The following is a 15,890-nucleotide window of genomic DNA, read 5'->3' on the forward strand; positions in this document are numbered from 1 at the left end:
ACGATCTTAAACGCATGTTGTGGCATCAATACTCAAATTTTTCACAAATACCTTAAAAATGTACACATATTATTTGATTAATAAAGCCTAGTAGATAAATAGTGATATTCCTCCAAATAGGAGGCCAAAAGCCCCTGTGGCTTTGATGAGTGATAAGAATTAGAAAGAGCTCTTCCGCCAGCCATTGGCAAGAGGTGAGTCTGGGCCTAATTGGGGCAGCGTCTCCACTACACCCTCCCCCTCACCCCCTGGAACTACCTGGGTTGGCGACGGATCCCCCTGCTCCTGTGTCCTGTCCCCATTGAGAGTACTCTTGGAGCTCTGATACACCCCCACCCACCCCCACTGTGAGCCTGCCCCCCCACCCTGTGCCCTATCCTGCCCACTGTTCCGCTGCTCTGGATGAGCACTGGGACAGAGGGAGAAGCCAACAGTCCACACTACTTCCGGGACTTCTCAGAGCAACTCTGAACACATATATCTATAAATCCAGCCCTACAGAAAGTATTAGAAGGAAAACTCCAACCCAAGGAAGGCAACAAAAATATAGGCAACAGATAATCCAACTACACCAGAAACCAAGGGTAAAACAGAACAAATATATTCACAATACCACTGCCAACAACAAACCTAAAACAAACAAGTATCAACAATCAATAGTCCTTACTCACCCTCAACATTAATGGTCTTAACTCACCTATAAAAAGACACAGGCTAATAGAATGGATATGAAGACAGAATCCATCCTTCTGCTGCATGCAAGAAACACATCTAAGCTTCAAAGATTTTCCAATCAACTGGAATCGAGAAGCAAGCAGGCGTGGCTATCCTAATATCTAACAAGTTAGACTTCAAACCAAATTAGTCAAAAGAGATGAAGAAGGTCATTTCATATTCATCGCAGGAGAAATCCATCAACACAAAGTCTCGGTTCTGAACATCTATGCCCCTAACACAAAGGCACCCACATTCGTAAAGAAATGCTACTAAAACTCAAAGCTCATATATATCCTCACATACTTATAGTGGGAGAATTCAATACACCACTCTCAACACTAGATAGGACCACAAATCAGAAACTCAACAAAGAAAAAAAAGAACTAACAGAAGTTATGTCTCAACTGGGGTTAACAGAAATCTACAGAACATTCCATCCAAACACAAAAGAATATACCTTCTTCTCTGCTCCACATGGAACCTTCTCTAAAATCGACCACATACTAGGTGGCATAACAAACCTCAACAGATACAAGAGAATAGGAATAGTCCCCTGTACCTTATCGGATCACCATGCTTTAAAATTGGAATTCAACAACAACACAAATAGCAGAAAACCTACAAACTCATGGAAACTGAATAATGTGCAATTGCACCACACCTGGGTCAAAGAAGAAAGAAAGAAATTAAGGACTTTCTAATATTCAACGAGAATGAGGACACAACATACCCGAACTTATGGGACACCTTGAAAGCAGTGCTACAAGGGAAGTTCATTGCACTAAGTGCCCATATGAAGAAACAGAGGATAGTCACATAAGAGAATTAACAGCGCAACTGAAAGCCTTAAAACAGAGAGAAGCGAAATCACCCCATAGGAGTAGACACCAGGAAATAATCAACTTGAGGGCTGAAATCAACAAAATAGAAACCAGAAAAACAATACAAAAAAAAAAAAAACCAATGCAACAAAGAGTTGGTTTTTTTTTTTTTTTTTTTTTTTTTTTTTTGAGAAAATCAACAATATAGACAAACCTTTATCCAAACTAACGAAAAAGCAGAGAGAGAACATGCAAATTAACAAAATCAGAAACGAAAAGGGGAACATAACAACAGACACAGAGGAAATCCAGACAATTTTCAGGTCATACTTTGAAAACCTGTATTCCACAAAAATTGAAAATTCAAAGGAAATGGACAAATTTCTGGATAACTATCACTTACCAAAATTAAATCAAGAACAGACAAACAACTTAAATAGACCTATAACTCGCAATGAAATAGAAGCACTCATCGAAAGCCTTCCAACCAAAAAAAGTTCAGGGCCAGATGGATTCAGTGCAGAATTGTACCAGACATTCAAGGAAGAACTAATACCAATACTCCTCAAATTGTTCCACAAAATAAAAACAGAAGGTTCATTGCCAATCTCTTTTTATGAGGCCACAATAACCTTGGTATCCAAGCCTTACAAAGACACAACTAAGAAAGAAAACTACAGGCCAATATCCCTGATGAACATCGAAACAAAAATACTCAATAAAATACTGGCAAACCAAATTCAAGAATATATCAGGAAAATCATCCACCATGACCAAGTAGGCTTCATCCCTGGATTGCAGGGATGGTTTAACATAGGAAAATCTATCAACATGATCCACCATATAAACAAACTGAAAAAGAAAAACCATATGATCATCTCCCTAGATGCTAAAAAAGCCTTCAACAAAATTCAACATCCTTTCATGATAAAGGTCTTGGCGAGATCAGGGATAACAGGAACATACTTAAACATAATAAGAGCAATATACAGCAAACCAACTGCCAACATCAAACTGAATGGAGAGAAACTTAAGCCAATTCCTCTAAAATCAGGAATAAGACAAGGCTGCCCTCTCTCTCCATAGCTCTTCAATATCGTACTTGAAGTTCTAGCTAAAGCTTTAAGACAACAAAAGGAGATCAAGGGGATCCAAATTGGAAAGGAAGAAGTCAACTGTCTCTATTTGCAGATGATATGATAGTTTACATAAGCGACCCAATAAACTCTACCGGGGAACTCCTACAGATGATAAACACCTTCAGCAAACTAGCAGGATACTAGATAAACTCAAAAAAATCAGTAGCCCTACTTTTTTCAGACGACAAAGAGGCAGAGAAAGAAATCAGAGAAACATCACCCTTTACAATAACCACAAGCAATGTAAAGTATCTTGGGGTAACGCTTACCAAACAAGTAAAAGACCTATATAATAAGAACTTTGTAGCTCTAAAGAAAGAAATTAACGAAGATACCAGAAAATAGAAAGATCTCCCATGCTCTTGGATAGGTAGGATAAACATAGTAAAAATGGCAATCTTGCCAAAAGCAATCTACAGATTCAATGCAATCCCCATTAAAATCCCACCACAATTCTTCACTGACCTTGAAAGGATAATAATCAACTTTATATGGAAAAACAAAAGACCCACGATAGCCAAAACAACCCTATACAGTAAAAGAACTTCAGGAGGCATCACCATTCCTGACTTTAAGCTCTACTACAGAGCTATAGTTCTGTAGGCATAAAAATAGACAGGTAGACCAATGGAATCAAATTGAAAATCCTGATATTAACCCACACACCTATGAACACCTGATTTTCGACAAAACAGCTAAAATTATACAATGGGGCGAAGACAGCATCTTCAACAAATGGTGCTGGCACAACTGGATGAGGGTGTGTAGAACACTGCAGATAGACCCATGTCTGTCGCCATGCACAAAACTCAAGTCCAAATGGATCAAAGACCTCAACATCAATCCAGCCACATTGAACCTCTTAGAAGAGAAAGTAGGAGGTACCCTTGAACATATTGGTATAAGAGACCACTTCCTGAACATAACTCCAGGGGCACAGACACCGACATCAACAATTAATAAACGGGACCTCTTCAAACTTAGAAGCTTCTGTAAGGCAAAGGACACAGTGGACAAGACCAAACAGCAGCCCACCGACTGGGAAAAGGTTTTCGCCAATCCTTTATCTGACAAAGGGCTGATCTCCAAAATATACAAAGAACTCGAGAAACTAGTCAACAAAACACCAAATAACCCTATTTAAAAAATGAGGTACAGAACTGAAGAAAAAATTCTCAATAGAGAAAATGAAAAAGGCTGAAAGACACTTAAGAAAGTGCTCAACATCCTTAGCTATCAGGGAAATGCAAATCAAAACAACTTTGAGAAACCATCTTACTCCTGCCAGAATGGCTAAAATTAGAAACACCAATGACAACTCATGCTGGAGAGAATGTGGAGAAAGGGGAACACTCCTTCACTGCTGGTGGGAGTGCAAACTCATCTAACCATTTTGGAGATCAGTATGGCAGTTCCTCAGGAAAATGAGAATTAGTTTACCACAAAACCCAGCAATCCCCCTCTTAGGCATGTACCCAAATGATCCACATCCATGCAACAAAGACATCTGTTCAACTATGTTTATAGCAGCACTATTTGTAATAGCAAGAACCTGGAAGCAACCTAGATGCCCCTCAATTGAAGAATGGATAATGAAGATGTGGCACATCTACACAATGGAATACTACTCTGCCGAATAAAATAATGGTATCTTGAAATTCGCAGGCAAGTGGATGGCACTTGAAGAAACCATCCTGAATGAGGTAACCCAGTCACAAAAAGAGGAACATAGTATGTACTCACTCATGAATGGATTTTAGACCTAGAGCAAAGGATCACCAGCCTATAATTCACACCACCAGAGGAACTAGGATACAAGGTATATTCTAAGAGATTCATATAAAGTCCCTCACAGAACCAGGAAGGGACAAGTCCCCCCAGAGCACAGGGGAAGTGGCGGGGGGGGCAGTGAATGGAGAGAGAAGTAGGAGAAAGAGAAGGGGAGGAGAGGATAGCACGTGCGACTAGGAAGATTGAGTCAGGGTAGGAATAGCAGACAGGAGAGAGACAGAGAGAGAGAGAGGGCAGAGAGAGAGAGAGACAGAGAGAGAGAGAGAACATAAAAGAGGGAGCCAATATTGGTTTGAAGAGAAAATTGAACCCAAAGAAAGTTTTAGAGACCTACAAGACTGCCGCCAACTAACAATTTGAGCTTCCATGGAAAGGCTACCATAAATGCCCTTCCCAGATAGTGAGATCAACAACTAACTTATCCATGGAGCCCTCATCTAATACCTGTTGGAAGCAGAAGCAAATACCCATACCTAAACACTGAATTGAACTAGAACCCAGATGCAGATGGAGAGGACAAGACCAGGCTGTAGAAACACATAGAAACAGCTGACCTGAACAAGGAGGAGCTAACAGGCCCCCCAGACTGATAGCTGGGAAACCAGCATGGGACTGACTCAGGCCCCCCTGAATATGGGTCTCAGCCAGACAGACTGAGCAGTCTAACGGACCTCAGACAGTGGAACCAGGATGTATCCCTGGTGCACAAAAGGACCTTGCTAACACATCCCCCATGGAGGGATAACTGCCTTAACCTAGAGACAGGAGAGAAGTCCTAGTCCCTACTTCAAATTACCTGTCAGATCTACATGACCCCAACTGGATGGCATTGCTCTACATATGGAATTGGGGTGGGGGATGGGAGGAAAGGGTGGTTAGAGTGCATGTGAGAGGGCAGAGAGAATAAAAGGGAGGGAGGAAGGGAGGGAGGAAGGGAGGGAGGGAAGGATGGAGAGAGGGAAGGAGGAAGGGAGGGAGAAATGGGATCGACATGTAAAATAATAAATTAAATTTAAAAAAAAAAAGAAACCACCCAAAAAAAGAGTTAGAAACAACAGGAGAGAAGTCTAAATCCATATCTTCTATGAGACAAACTGCGTTAACCAGGAATCATCTGTTTGAAAGTGCCTATATCCACATTCTAACAAGTAAAGGGCATTCATTAAGCATGGAATCACATGTGACCAAGTGCAGAGAGAGCAAGAAATGAAAACATTGAGCCAAAGTGCATACAGCTCTCATGAGAAATCTGGCAGTGAAAACATTAAGGACAGAAAAAAAGTAGAGGAGAGAGAAAAAAAAAAAACAACTACAAGGGAGATTGGAACATAGCATAGATGGAACAGATCAGGGGAAAGGCAAAGAGAGAAAACAGAACACACACCATAGAGCTCCCCTGCTCTTTCCTCAAGTGCCTTACATACTTGTGGGGGTCCTGATGGGGCTGAAATTACTCAAAGAAAGAGGCTCTGCTACCACAGCAGTGTGGACAGCAAGCTCCTCAGGGATGGAGTAGAGAACACATTCATTCTCTGAGAGACGGACCTAAAGAAGCCGAGGGGATCCACCCAGAGAGAGGAAAATGGCAGGGGAATCTGGACAACATTGGGGGATGTCAGAGGGGGTATTGTTTCAGCAATGCCATGCTTTGGATCCTTCCCAGCATTCTCCTGGGCCACACCCTTGAAAGACTTAGAGGTCCAGTGCCAGTAGCTGTGCTCTGTAAAGTTACTGCAGACACTAAATTAGCAAATGTAAATCTACTGGCCCTGCAGAAGATTCGGGAGCAGGTTCCTGGGAACCTCTATCATAATATCTTTATTAAATGATCTAAGATTGCCTGTGTTTCTGTTCAGACACTGAATGATTGTGCATTGTTGATTCACTGACATTGAACTTTTCGAAAACTTTTCTAAGAAATCTACATTTCTGTATGGCACACACCATGACTTTCTTGGAAATACTAGCATTTTATAAAATAAAATATTATCCACCAAATGATGTACAAAGATGCAAAATGCACAAAACAATACAGATCTTGAAAAAGACTACTACTTACTGTCTGAGAGCTAAAATAAAGAAGAATGTCACCTTGTGTTTTAAGAATCAAGAATGTCATCTTATCCTTGCTATGTCTCAACTAGGAATGTCCACATTCATCAACTCAAAGTGTTTACTGTTCTGTGCATGGCCATGAATAACTGCGATACACAAATTGGAATTATTTCTGAGGTTAAATTTTATAAACTGGTAGTGTTCACCAGTACAAAGTCTACAAATGATGAGAAAATAAACTACATATGTTCAAATTAAGGAATCCTTATAAATTAAAATATGAACCTATAATGATGAATTGTTTCAAAATATACATGAAGAAATAAGTGAAGGGGGAACTGTCTGTGTTATGAAAAATATATTGTTAAAATTTCACCTCTATTTCCTGTGGTTTGATTCTAGTTTCCTGGAGTAGACACACTGGTTGGCCAGAGCCACCTATTAACTACAGCTTCAGGGTGTCTGCAGGCACCTGTACTCATGCGAGCGTGCACGCACACACACACACACACACACACACACACACACACACACCTAAAAATAAAATAAAATCTTAAAAAATATGTGAATAAAAATATGAACTCTCAATTGCATTAATAAAATAAATAATAACACAAATAACAGTCATTTAGAGAGATTAACTGTATCTTATCTTAGACTTGCAAAGCAAAAAGGCGACTTTTCATAAGAAGTGTTACTTGAACACACCATCATTATTCTTGTCCAAACTTCTAAATGCTAACTTCATTTTCTTCTCATGGTCTTTCAGGTATTTCATAAACTCTTCAAAGTCCAGCTTCCCATCTTTGTTGATATCACCAGTAGTGAAAATTTTCTACAGAAAAAAGAAGAGAGAAAGAGAGAGATCTAATATTAGTATGGGCTAAAGTATTGAACTAATAATTGTATATAGGCTTCCAGTTTGGACCAAATGTGTTAGTATCCATTATGCTAGGGCTCTGCAACCTTTCCTTTAGCAGTAGATGGTGCCAGTTTAAGAATTACACGAAGACTAAGGCTTCTCTTTTGAAGACAAAAGCCAGGGCCATTTCTTCTGAGCTTGCTGTCATCTCCATCTGTGTTTTATACAGACCCCAAAGATGGGATTTCCCACTGTGGGAAGCTTTGTAGTGGAAAATGGGAGGTTTGGCATGTGAAGGGGTGGGCACAGGTTGGCTAGCCAAGAACAGAGAACCCATTGTGGTTTTATGGAGAGGCAGAGCTGTCTTTAGTTAATCCCAAATTGAAAATGGGAACCAAGATTAGGACAACTGTCAGTGTGATTAATCAAGTCCTGCACACTGTGGAAGGGGCTTTTACTGAAGTTACTATGTGATTTCCTGAACTATCACTAGAGACATTAACTATCTTCCTCCAAGCTCGTCACTCGTTAGGACCAGTTATCCCAGCTGTAGTTGCTGAATCAATCAATGTCTGTTTTCATCAATGGCCCTGCCATGATCTGTTTATGTATTCAGTCTCTCTCTCCTGCTTACAGAATAACAAAAGAAAATTATTGCTTCAAATGTACTATTTTTCATAATAAAAAGGTATCTTTTGCACCTCACACTATACAATGAAATTTCTATCTTATAAAGTTAATTGAATTCTCAGTCCATATGAATGAAATTTCTTCTACAGACATATGAGAACCCACACATTAGAACTTCTTAGATGTGACCTTTACCTGAGGAAAAGCCCAAGAGAAGTGTTCTATGTGGTTAGTGCAGAGCCCTAGGGAATAACTCTCTTGGTTTTGGTAAGTGAATGCTTGTCCATAATCAATGGATATGCGAAGCCTCACACCATTTGTCAAAAAAGATTTGCCAGAAAATAAAATGTTGAAAAGCAATGAGTGGGTTTCAAATAACTTAAGTTGTTTATAGCAAAATCCAGGATTCCTTCTGAAAGGCTAATTGGCATCAAATAAGCAAATACATATCACATTTTGAAAGAAGAGAGACCAGGGTCCAAATATCCACCTCCATATGGGAGATTTCCAACTCTTAAAGTTCCCACTTAGAAGTTCCAGCACCACTCCCCAATAGAATCACTGACTGAGTGCCAAGTCTTTAAAAGGAACACATTTGAGAAATATTTATCCCAACCACAGCAAAAGACACAGACACCACAGTGCAGTTCTTGGCACACGGAATCAACTTTAAAGACAACTGATTAACAAATGGATGCTTCAAATAAAGCTAATAGATTGAAGGTGGTTCTTACTACTTTCACCCCCTTAGGAACAGAAACAAAGCATAATTGTTCCCAACTCCCACTGAGCCCCCAACACATGTGGAGTGAATGTTCTTGTCCTCTAGCCAATGGCACATCTTGGGCCCATATACTATGGTAGTTTAAATAAGGATGGCCTCTACAGGCTCATATATTTGCATACTTGGTCAATCCACACTGTTTGGGAAGGAGGGCGTGGCTTTGTTGGAGGTGCATCACTGAGGGCATGCTTTGAGGCTCAGGCAATTCACAGCTAGTTCCCTCTCCCTGCTTCCAGCTTCTGGATAAGATGTAAACTCTGGGCTACTTCTCCAGCTCCTGGCTATCTGCCTGCTGTCATGCTCCCCACCATAATGGTCATGGTTTCACCCTCTGAAACTGTAAGCAAGCCCTAAATTAAATGCTTTTGTAAGTTGCCTTGGTCATAGCGTCTCTTCACAGCAATGGAAAAGTAGCTAAGAATGTGCAAAGCCACTAATCTCGGCCTCTGGTGACAGGTGGGAACACTGAACAAGATGCCCCCCCAAAAAAAATAAAAAACATAACTGTAGCCAACAGCAAAAGCAATCGGGAGTTGGAAATTTTATTATAGCCACAGAGAAAACTGAGATATATTCTTGAGGATATTAGCTGTGAAGATGACCTTGAACTTCTGATGGTCCCACCTCCCCATCCTCTGTGCTGAGATTAGAGGCCTGCTGCACAACATGGTATACTGGAGACTGAATGGAACATTCTACCTACTACCTACATGCCCAGTCCCTGGGTGATCCTTAACAAACAGAAGCAGTGTTCACCCAGTAGCACCTCAAAGGACCCAGGTCAGTTTTGGGAACGTGTGAACTGGGTTTCCTTCTGCTTCAGGGGGCCTTTCCAGAGGTTCTGGCCCCAACATCGTTCTGAGCTTCCTATAGCCCACCTCGTCATCCTCCTGAGACTGAATGACCCCCAAATCATCCAGGCCTTCCTGAAGTTCAAGGATGTCCACACCTCCGTCTTCATCATGGTCCAGATACAAAAAGAGGTCTTCATAGAGGGGCTCCATCTGCAATGTCTGCTGCGGCCAGGGTGACCCCTGCTATGACCCTCCAAATCCCCCAGAGGCAGAAGTCCCCAGGATAGGAAAAAGAGGATGTATGCCTACGCTGACAGAGAGGGGCCAAAGGCAAAGCAGGGGTTACCACATTGGAAAGAGAGTGCCTCATCCTAACCGTCCTGGGACTGTAGGGAGCACGCGCAGGGCTGATTACCAGCTTACCAGCAGGCTACTCAGGAAGAGGGATTCCACCCCCCCCTCCCGTCTGCTGGCAGGAGGTCCGGCCTCCACCCCTAGGTTTAACCAGAGCCAAGACAGAACCAGCCCTGCCCTGCCACCACTTTCAGAGACCCCAGCACAAGATTGTCTGAAAAGGAAGTTTGTGTTTTGTCTTGTTTTGTTTTGTATGTTTTGAAAAATGCGAGAGTAGAGCGGAACTGGGGGCTACTGCTCTATGATTTGCTAAGAGGAGTAAAGGTCACCTGACCACTTTTGGAAGACCTGGTGGTTTGTGGTTTGTCATTGTTTTCCGGGGTGCCGGGGAAGGACTATGTTAGAACATGCATGTGCTAGAAAGTCGCTAATCGCTCCACCACTGAGCTCCAGGTCCGGTCAACCCTGGGTGGACCTATTCTTCTCTATTCCCTCCATCTCCAACTCCCACCCTGTTTTTTATCTTTTATCTTCAACCAATATCTATAGTCCCTCTGGGGCAAAACTGTTCCATCTGGGCACCTGTTGAGAGGCACCCAGACAATAATCCCCAAATGGTCAGATGTTAAATAAAGCAGCTGGACTCCAACATGAAGGCGGGAAATACTGTTGTTAGTATCTGTGGCTTTTTAATGCCCACCCTCCAGAGCCATGGAAAATGCTGAACCCCTTCTTCATATACCTGTGGTGCCTCGTCCTGCTCCAAGGAAAGTGTGGAAATGCAGTTCCACAGAACATCTCCCTGCTTTTACATAACTTATTTTTCAAACTGAATAGTTAAAAAAATAATAATAAAGTTGACTATCACCCAGTGAGATGGCACATACCTCTTACAAGGGTCAGATAGAAGGTTCCTGAATGTTAGGCCAGCCTGGGCTAAAGCATGAGACCTTTGCTCAAACATAAATATTTTATTAGATATTTATTAATAATAAATATTTTTAGATATGAAAATTTATAAGGAAAATTTAATTCTGCCACTTTCATTACCTTTGGCTCTATACTTCTCATCACACTGAGTGCTGATAGCAAGACAAAGACCTTGGCAACCTAGACAGACAAGGAGGAGGTTACACCACAGTTAAACCTAAGTACTGCTGAAAACTGCAATACACTTTCCCAAGAGCTGGTGAGCAGGGGCCTAACACGTAAGTAAGGCTGTTCCACAAAACATTGTGTCCCAGTTGTGAACAAATTATCCCACAAAATAAATTTTTTTAACTTTTAAATGTATTTATTTTATGTGTGTTTTGCCTGCTTGTGCATTTATGTGCATGCCATTATGTTCTGGTGCTTAATAGGTCAGTAAAGGGCACCGAGTCCCCTGGAACTGGTGTTTCAGATGGTTGGGAGCCACAGTGGTCTGAAGAACAAGGACCAGTGCTTTGTCACTATAAATTACTCACACATTTCTAATTTCCCCACATTGAATGTCATTGTATTCTCCTCTGCCTTCACCCATCTCTCTTTCTGACCTCTCTTTCTAACTTTTTGTTTTGTTTTTAAGTCAAAGATTATACAAGAACATTTTAAAAGACAGTCCCAAAATTTGGGTATTGTCTGAAATACTCTGATGAAAATGAGACACAGTTAGGACACTGGAGATGGAGGATACAATCTGAAATTTAATGTTTTGACAAGGAAGCCATGAGTAACCAGCACAACATTGAAGAGTCAAGGAATCTATGTGGAAGTCTGCTCATGTGCTTAGAAGGCTTTGAAACAGTATAACATCCTCTCCTTTTGAAATTTGGACTAACAAATGAGGCAATACAAAATAATAAAGTGAGGTACACCCAGGATGAATTTACACTTTGGAGGCATTTCTTTGGTCCACACTTATTTTTTGTGACAGTATTTTATGAGTCTATGGAAGAGAGACAGGGTATGGGGTTGGAGGGAATCAGGTGTTCCTGAACCCAGGTTAATGCTACCAACCTAAATAAATGTGCTTGGTTAGCTTGAGAAGTCCCAGGCAATTTTAAGACTAAGATGTTTGTCCTAATTTCACAAGCAGAGCTTCTACTGTGACTTTCTTAGGAGACACTTAGAGCCTGGAAGCCTGGGACCTTAGAAGCTAAGAAGACCACTGTATGAACAAAATGTTTGCACTGCTTAGTTTCCATGCAGATGTTAGCTTCCCTTGTGTGATGTTATTCAGAAGTGGGATTTTCATGAGTTCTTAAGAGTGAAACCATCATGAATGGGATTAGTGCCCTTGTAAGAGCTGGTAGACCTCACTTGCCTCTTCTACTGCGTGAAGATTTTAATAAAAGCACATGGGAATGGCTATAGGCTTATGTAAAGATACCTTTAAGATCTTCCATAGAGCACATGGCTTGGTGCTTGCTGTACAAGTGTGAGGATCTGTGTTTGGATCCCCAGCATCATGTAGAAAGCTGGGCATGGTGGTACATTTCTGCAATACCAACACTGGAAATTCAGAAAGAGGAAGAATCCAGGGTCTCAGTGCCCAGCCAGTCTAGCTAGCCAAGTGATGAGCTCCTGGTTCAGTGTGAGCCCATTCTCAAAAGATAAGGTCAAGAGCAATAGAGGAAGGCACACAACATTGACTTCTGGCCTCCATACACACTTGCAGATGTGTGCATATGTGTACAACCACCTTCACATACTAAAATATGTGGTGTCACATGGACTAGATGACAGTTATCTTGAGGATTCAATAACAAGAATGGTTCAATGGGGTAAACTGACCTCAGGGACCATCTAGGTCCTCTATTCTATAATTTTTCATTTTTTCTTAAAAGAAAGACATTTTATATTTCATAATCATGTTGGAATAGAATTGATTGCAAAATAGCAGATTAACAATGTTTATTGCTTTGCTGTGAATTTTTCAGGTGTTAACACTCTTGAGATAATTTCTCACTGAACAATGGAGATATTAGATAAATATTCCCCCTTTTGTGGTACTAAGGATCTAGCCCAAGCCTACACACACACACACACACACACACACACACACACACACAGAGAGAGAGAGAGAGACACACACACACACACACACGCACGCACGCACTCGCGCTATGCAAATATTGGGCTACTAAGCTTCAGTTCTAGGCTCCACTAATACTTCATTCAACTCTCTGAAACTTCATAATAGAGGTGCATTTGAGGGAGGTTATGGCATAAGAAAAACAAGGGAATTCTAGCAACATACACATCAAATTTTCTAAAATATACAAAATCAGTATCTTTTGTGTTTCCTTCCAGTTTATATTCTAAAAGCTAATGCAACCTTTTCTCTGTGGAAATAAAACTTCTGAAAGAGGAAAACTGTAGGTGTGACTCAGGAGTCCACAAGAGCCTGAATAAAAGGATATCAAATATTTATTTATTTAAGGGACACTCATGAATAACAATAAGGTAGACAGAGAGAGAGAGAGAGAGAGAGAGAGAGAGAGAGAGAGAGAGAGAATGTTTCTTCTCCCTCTAGTGAGTCCACGAGTAGCACCTGAGACCACACCTTAATGGACTGCCATTCCAAAGGCTATTGGCTGAATGAGTTCACAACAGAAAACAATGAGGGAGATTCCCTTTATATAAGGTCTAATATGGCCTTCTCTTGGGGAACATTCTAAACCTAGTTAATTCCCTTCCCAAATTCCCAAAAGCCTGTGTCCCCTGACTTCACCACAGCAAATATCTTTATCTTTTTATTTTACTTTCTCTGCTTCATATTTCTCTCATTCTTCCTGGTAAATTACCATGATTGTTGAATGGATTATCTCATCACTCTTACCCTAACCAATTCAGAATCATTTATCTATAATTATCTTTCTAAATATTGTACATGGAGATAGACAAGCTTCCTCGAAGCAACACTCTGTAAAATGCTACTTAACCTCTCTTGTCCACTTAAAAAGTAAGAGTTCAAACATCTTACCTTTTAAGCAGTGAAGTGGATTTCACTCATTGGATTTATGAAAATGGCAAAACAATTTGCTGGCAAAGGTTCAATGAAGTTCACTGTGAACTATGGATCATTGTCTATCATACATTAACTTAGGCATGGTGTATTATGGGTTATGGAATCAGACCAGGGTTAAATGCTTTTATCAGTTCTAAATTCAGGATCTTAGTTAAGTTATTTAATTCCTAGAAGGTTCAAATATAAAGTGGAAATGATTAAAAGTCACCCCAGACCCTAGTACAAAGATTTTTATTTAGCTGGTGTTATTGAACAATGTAAGACAATGTTCATTAAGCTGGGGCTTCAGCAGTGAACAAGTCCAAGGAGAATGAGCCATCACTGTACCCCTGAAACTCCTGTTGTCTAGTAGTTGGTTAAGAGGCAGGCAGATCTCTGTGAGTTCAAGGCCAACCTTGGCTGTTATACAGAGAAACTCTGTCCCAAAACAAAAACAAACAAAAAAAATCAACAAGCAAATAATGAATAGGTCAATTTCCAAAAGTGAAAAGAAATATTTGATAAATCACTTGCCTATTATTACATGATACTATTAACCTTATGGTTTATTCTTCCCTGTTAACCTTGAAAATGCTATCAGTTGGCTTTCCTTATTTTCTTCATATTATCTTGGTCATGACTAAGATCTTTTCTGTGTGGTCACATGGATACCTCCAATAGAGGTGTAGTCTCTACCCAGATACATCAGTTGTGACTGCGTTCTCTATGTACACAAATAAGGCCTGTCCCCATGGCAAACAAAACCCTCTTTTGTGGGGCTGGAGAGATGTTCCATAAGTTAAGAGCACTTGTTGCTTTTGTAGGGGACTCAGGTCCAGATCCTAATATCCTTGAGTCCTGGGAGAACTTACATGACTTTTTTCTCTTAATTTCATAATAAGGGGCTCAAGGAACATCATGGAAGCAGGGGTACAAAGAACGTAAGAGCGAGAACATAGGAGCAGAAGTGTGGGAGTGCTTTGAAATGACATCCGCCAGACATGAAGTGGCTGCTGCCCGCATGAACTCACAGAAGCTGTGGTTATCTGCACAAGGCCTGTGTGACAACAAGCCAGTTAAAAATGCAAGCACAGGGTGGGAGGCGTTCCTGAGGATCCACCCAAGCTGAGAAGCTACAGTCCGATGACAGCTGCTGAGGGACGCAGAGTCACTTTTCTTTAGGGGTGGTCACAGGGATGTTGCCCATGCCAGTGGATGACCCCACATCCCTTCACAAGGGGACTTGGAGCTGAAAGGGAAATATACTGGGGAGAAGGCTGAGGGAAGTTGAAGAGAGGGAGTGGAGGTGAATATGACTAAGATGCATTGTATGTATATAAATATACATGATGGGAGATGTCATTTTGTAAATATGTTTCTCTTATTGGTTAATGAGTAAAGCCCTGTTGGCCAAAAGGATAGCAAGATAGGCAGGACTAGGAGACAAGGAGGATTCGGGGACAAGTAGGAGAAGATTCAAAATGTAGGACCAAGAGAGTAGAAGTTCAGACCCTCTCTCTGGTAAGATGAGACCACATGGAAATACTTAGATTAATAGAAACGGGTTAATATTTAAGACAGAGCTAGCCAATAAGAAATGCTGGTAACAGGCCAACAGCTTTATATCTAATATAGTGTTTCTTTGTGTGTTATTTGTGGCTGACATGACAAGGCTGGCAGAAAAACAACTCATAACATATACATATATGAATGCAGCAATACCTAATAAAAAAAGAGACCATGAATTTGAATGAAGGGAGGGTATTTGGAGATTTTAGAGGGAGGAAAGGGAAGGTAGAAATTTGGTAATTATATTATAATCTCAAAAATAAAAAAATAATAATTTTTAAAAACTTTTTAAAAAGATGCATTGTATCTCTGTATGAAATTTTCAATGAATAAATTTTAGAAAGAGAAAACAGAGGTCATAGCATAAAAAATACAGCATAGCA

General features: G+C 40.7%; 1 protein-coding gene across 1 annotated transcript in view; it reads right to left on the reverse strand.

The window, feature by feature from the left end:
- Nucleotides 1-15,890, reverse strand: part of Slc25a24 (solute carrier family 25 member 24) — a 41,515-nt gene that overhangs the window by 21,376 nt on the left and 4,249 nt on the right. Inside the window, exon 2 of the mRNA XM_051177695.1 lies at nt 7,232-7,358. Within this exon, the coding sequence (XP_051033652.1) occupies nt 7,232-7,358 (127 nt within the window). The remainder of the gene's footprint in view (nt 1-7,231; nt 7,359-15,890) is intronic.

This window comes from Phodopus roborovskii, unplaced genomic scaffold, assembly GCF_943737965.1.
Source record: "Phodopus roborovskii unplaced genomic scaffold, PHOROB, whole genome shotgun sequence".
Taxonomy (NCBI): Eukaryota; Metazoa; Chordata; class Mammalia; order Rodentia; family Cricetidae; genus Phodopus; species Phodopus roborovskii.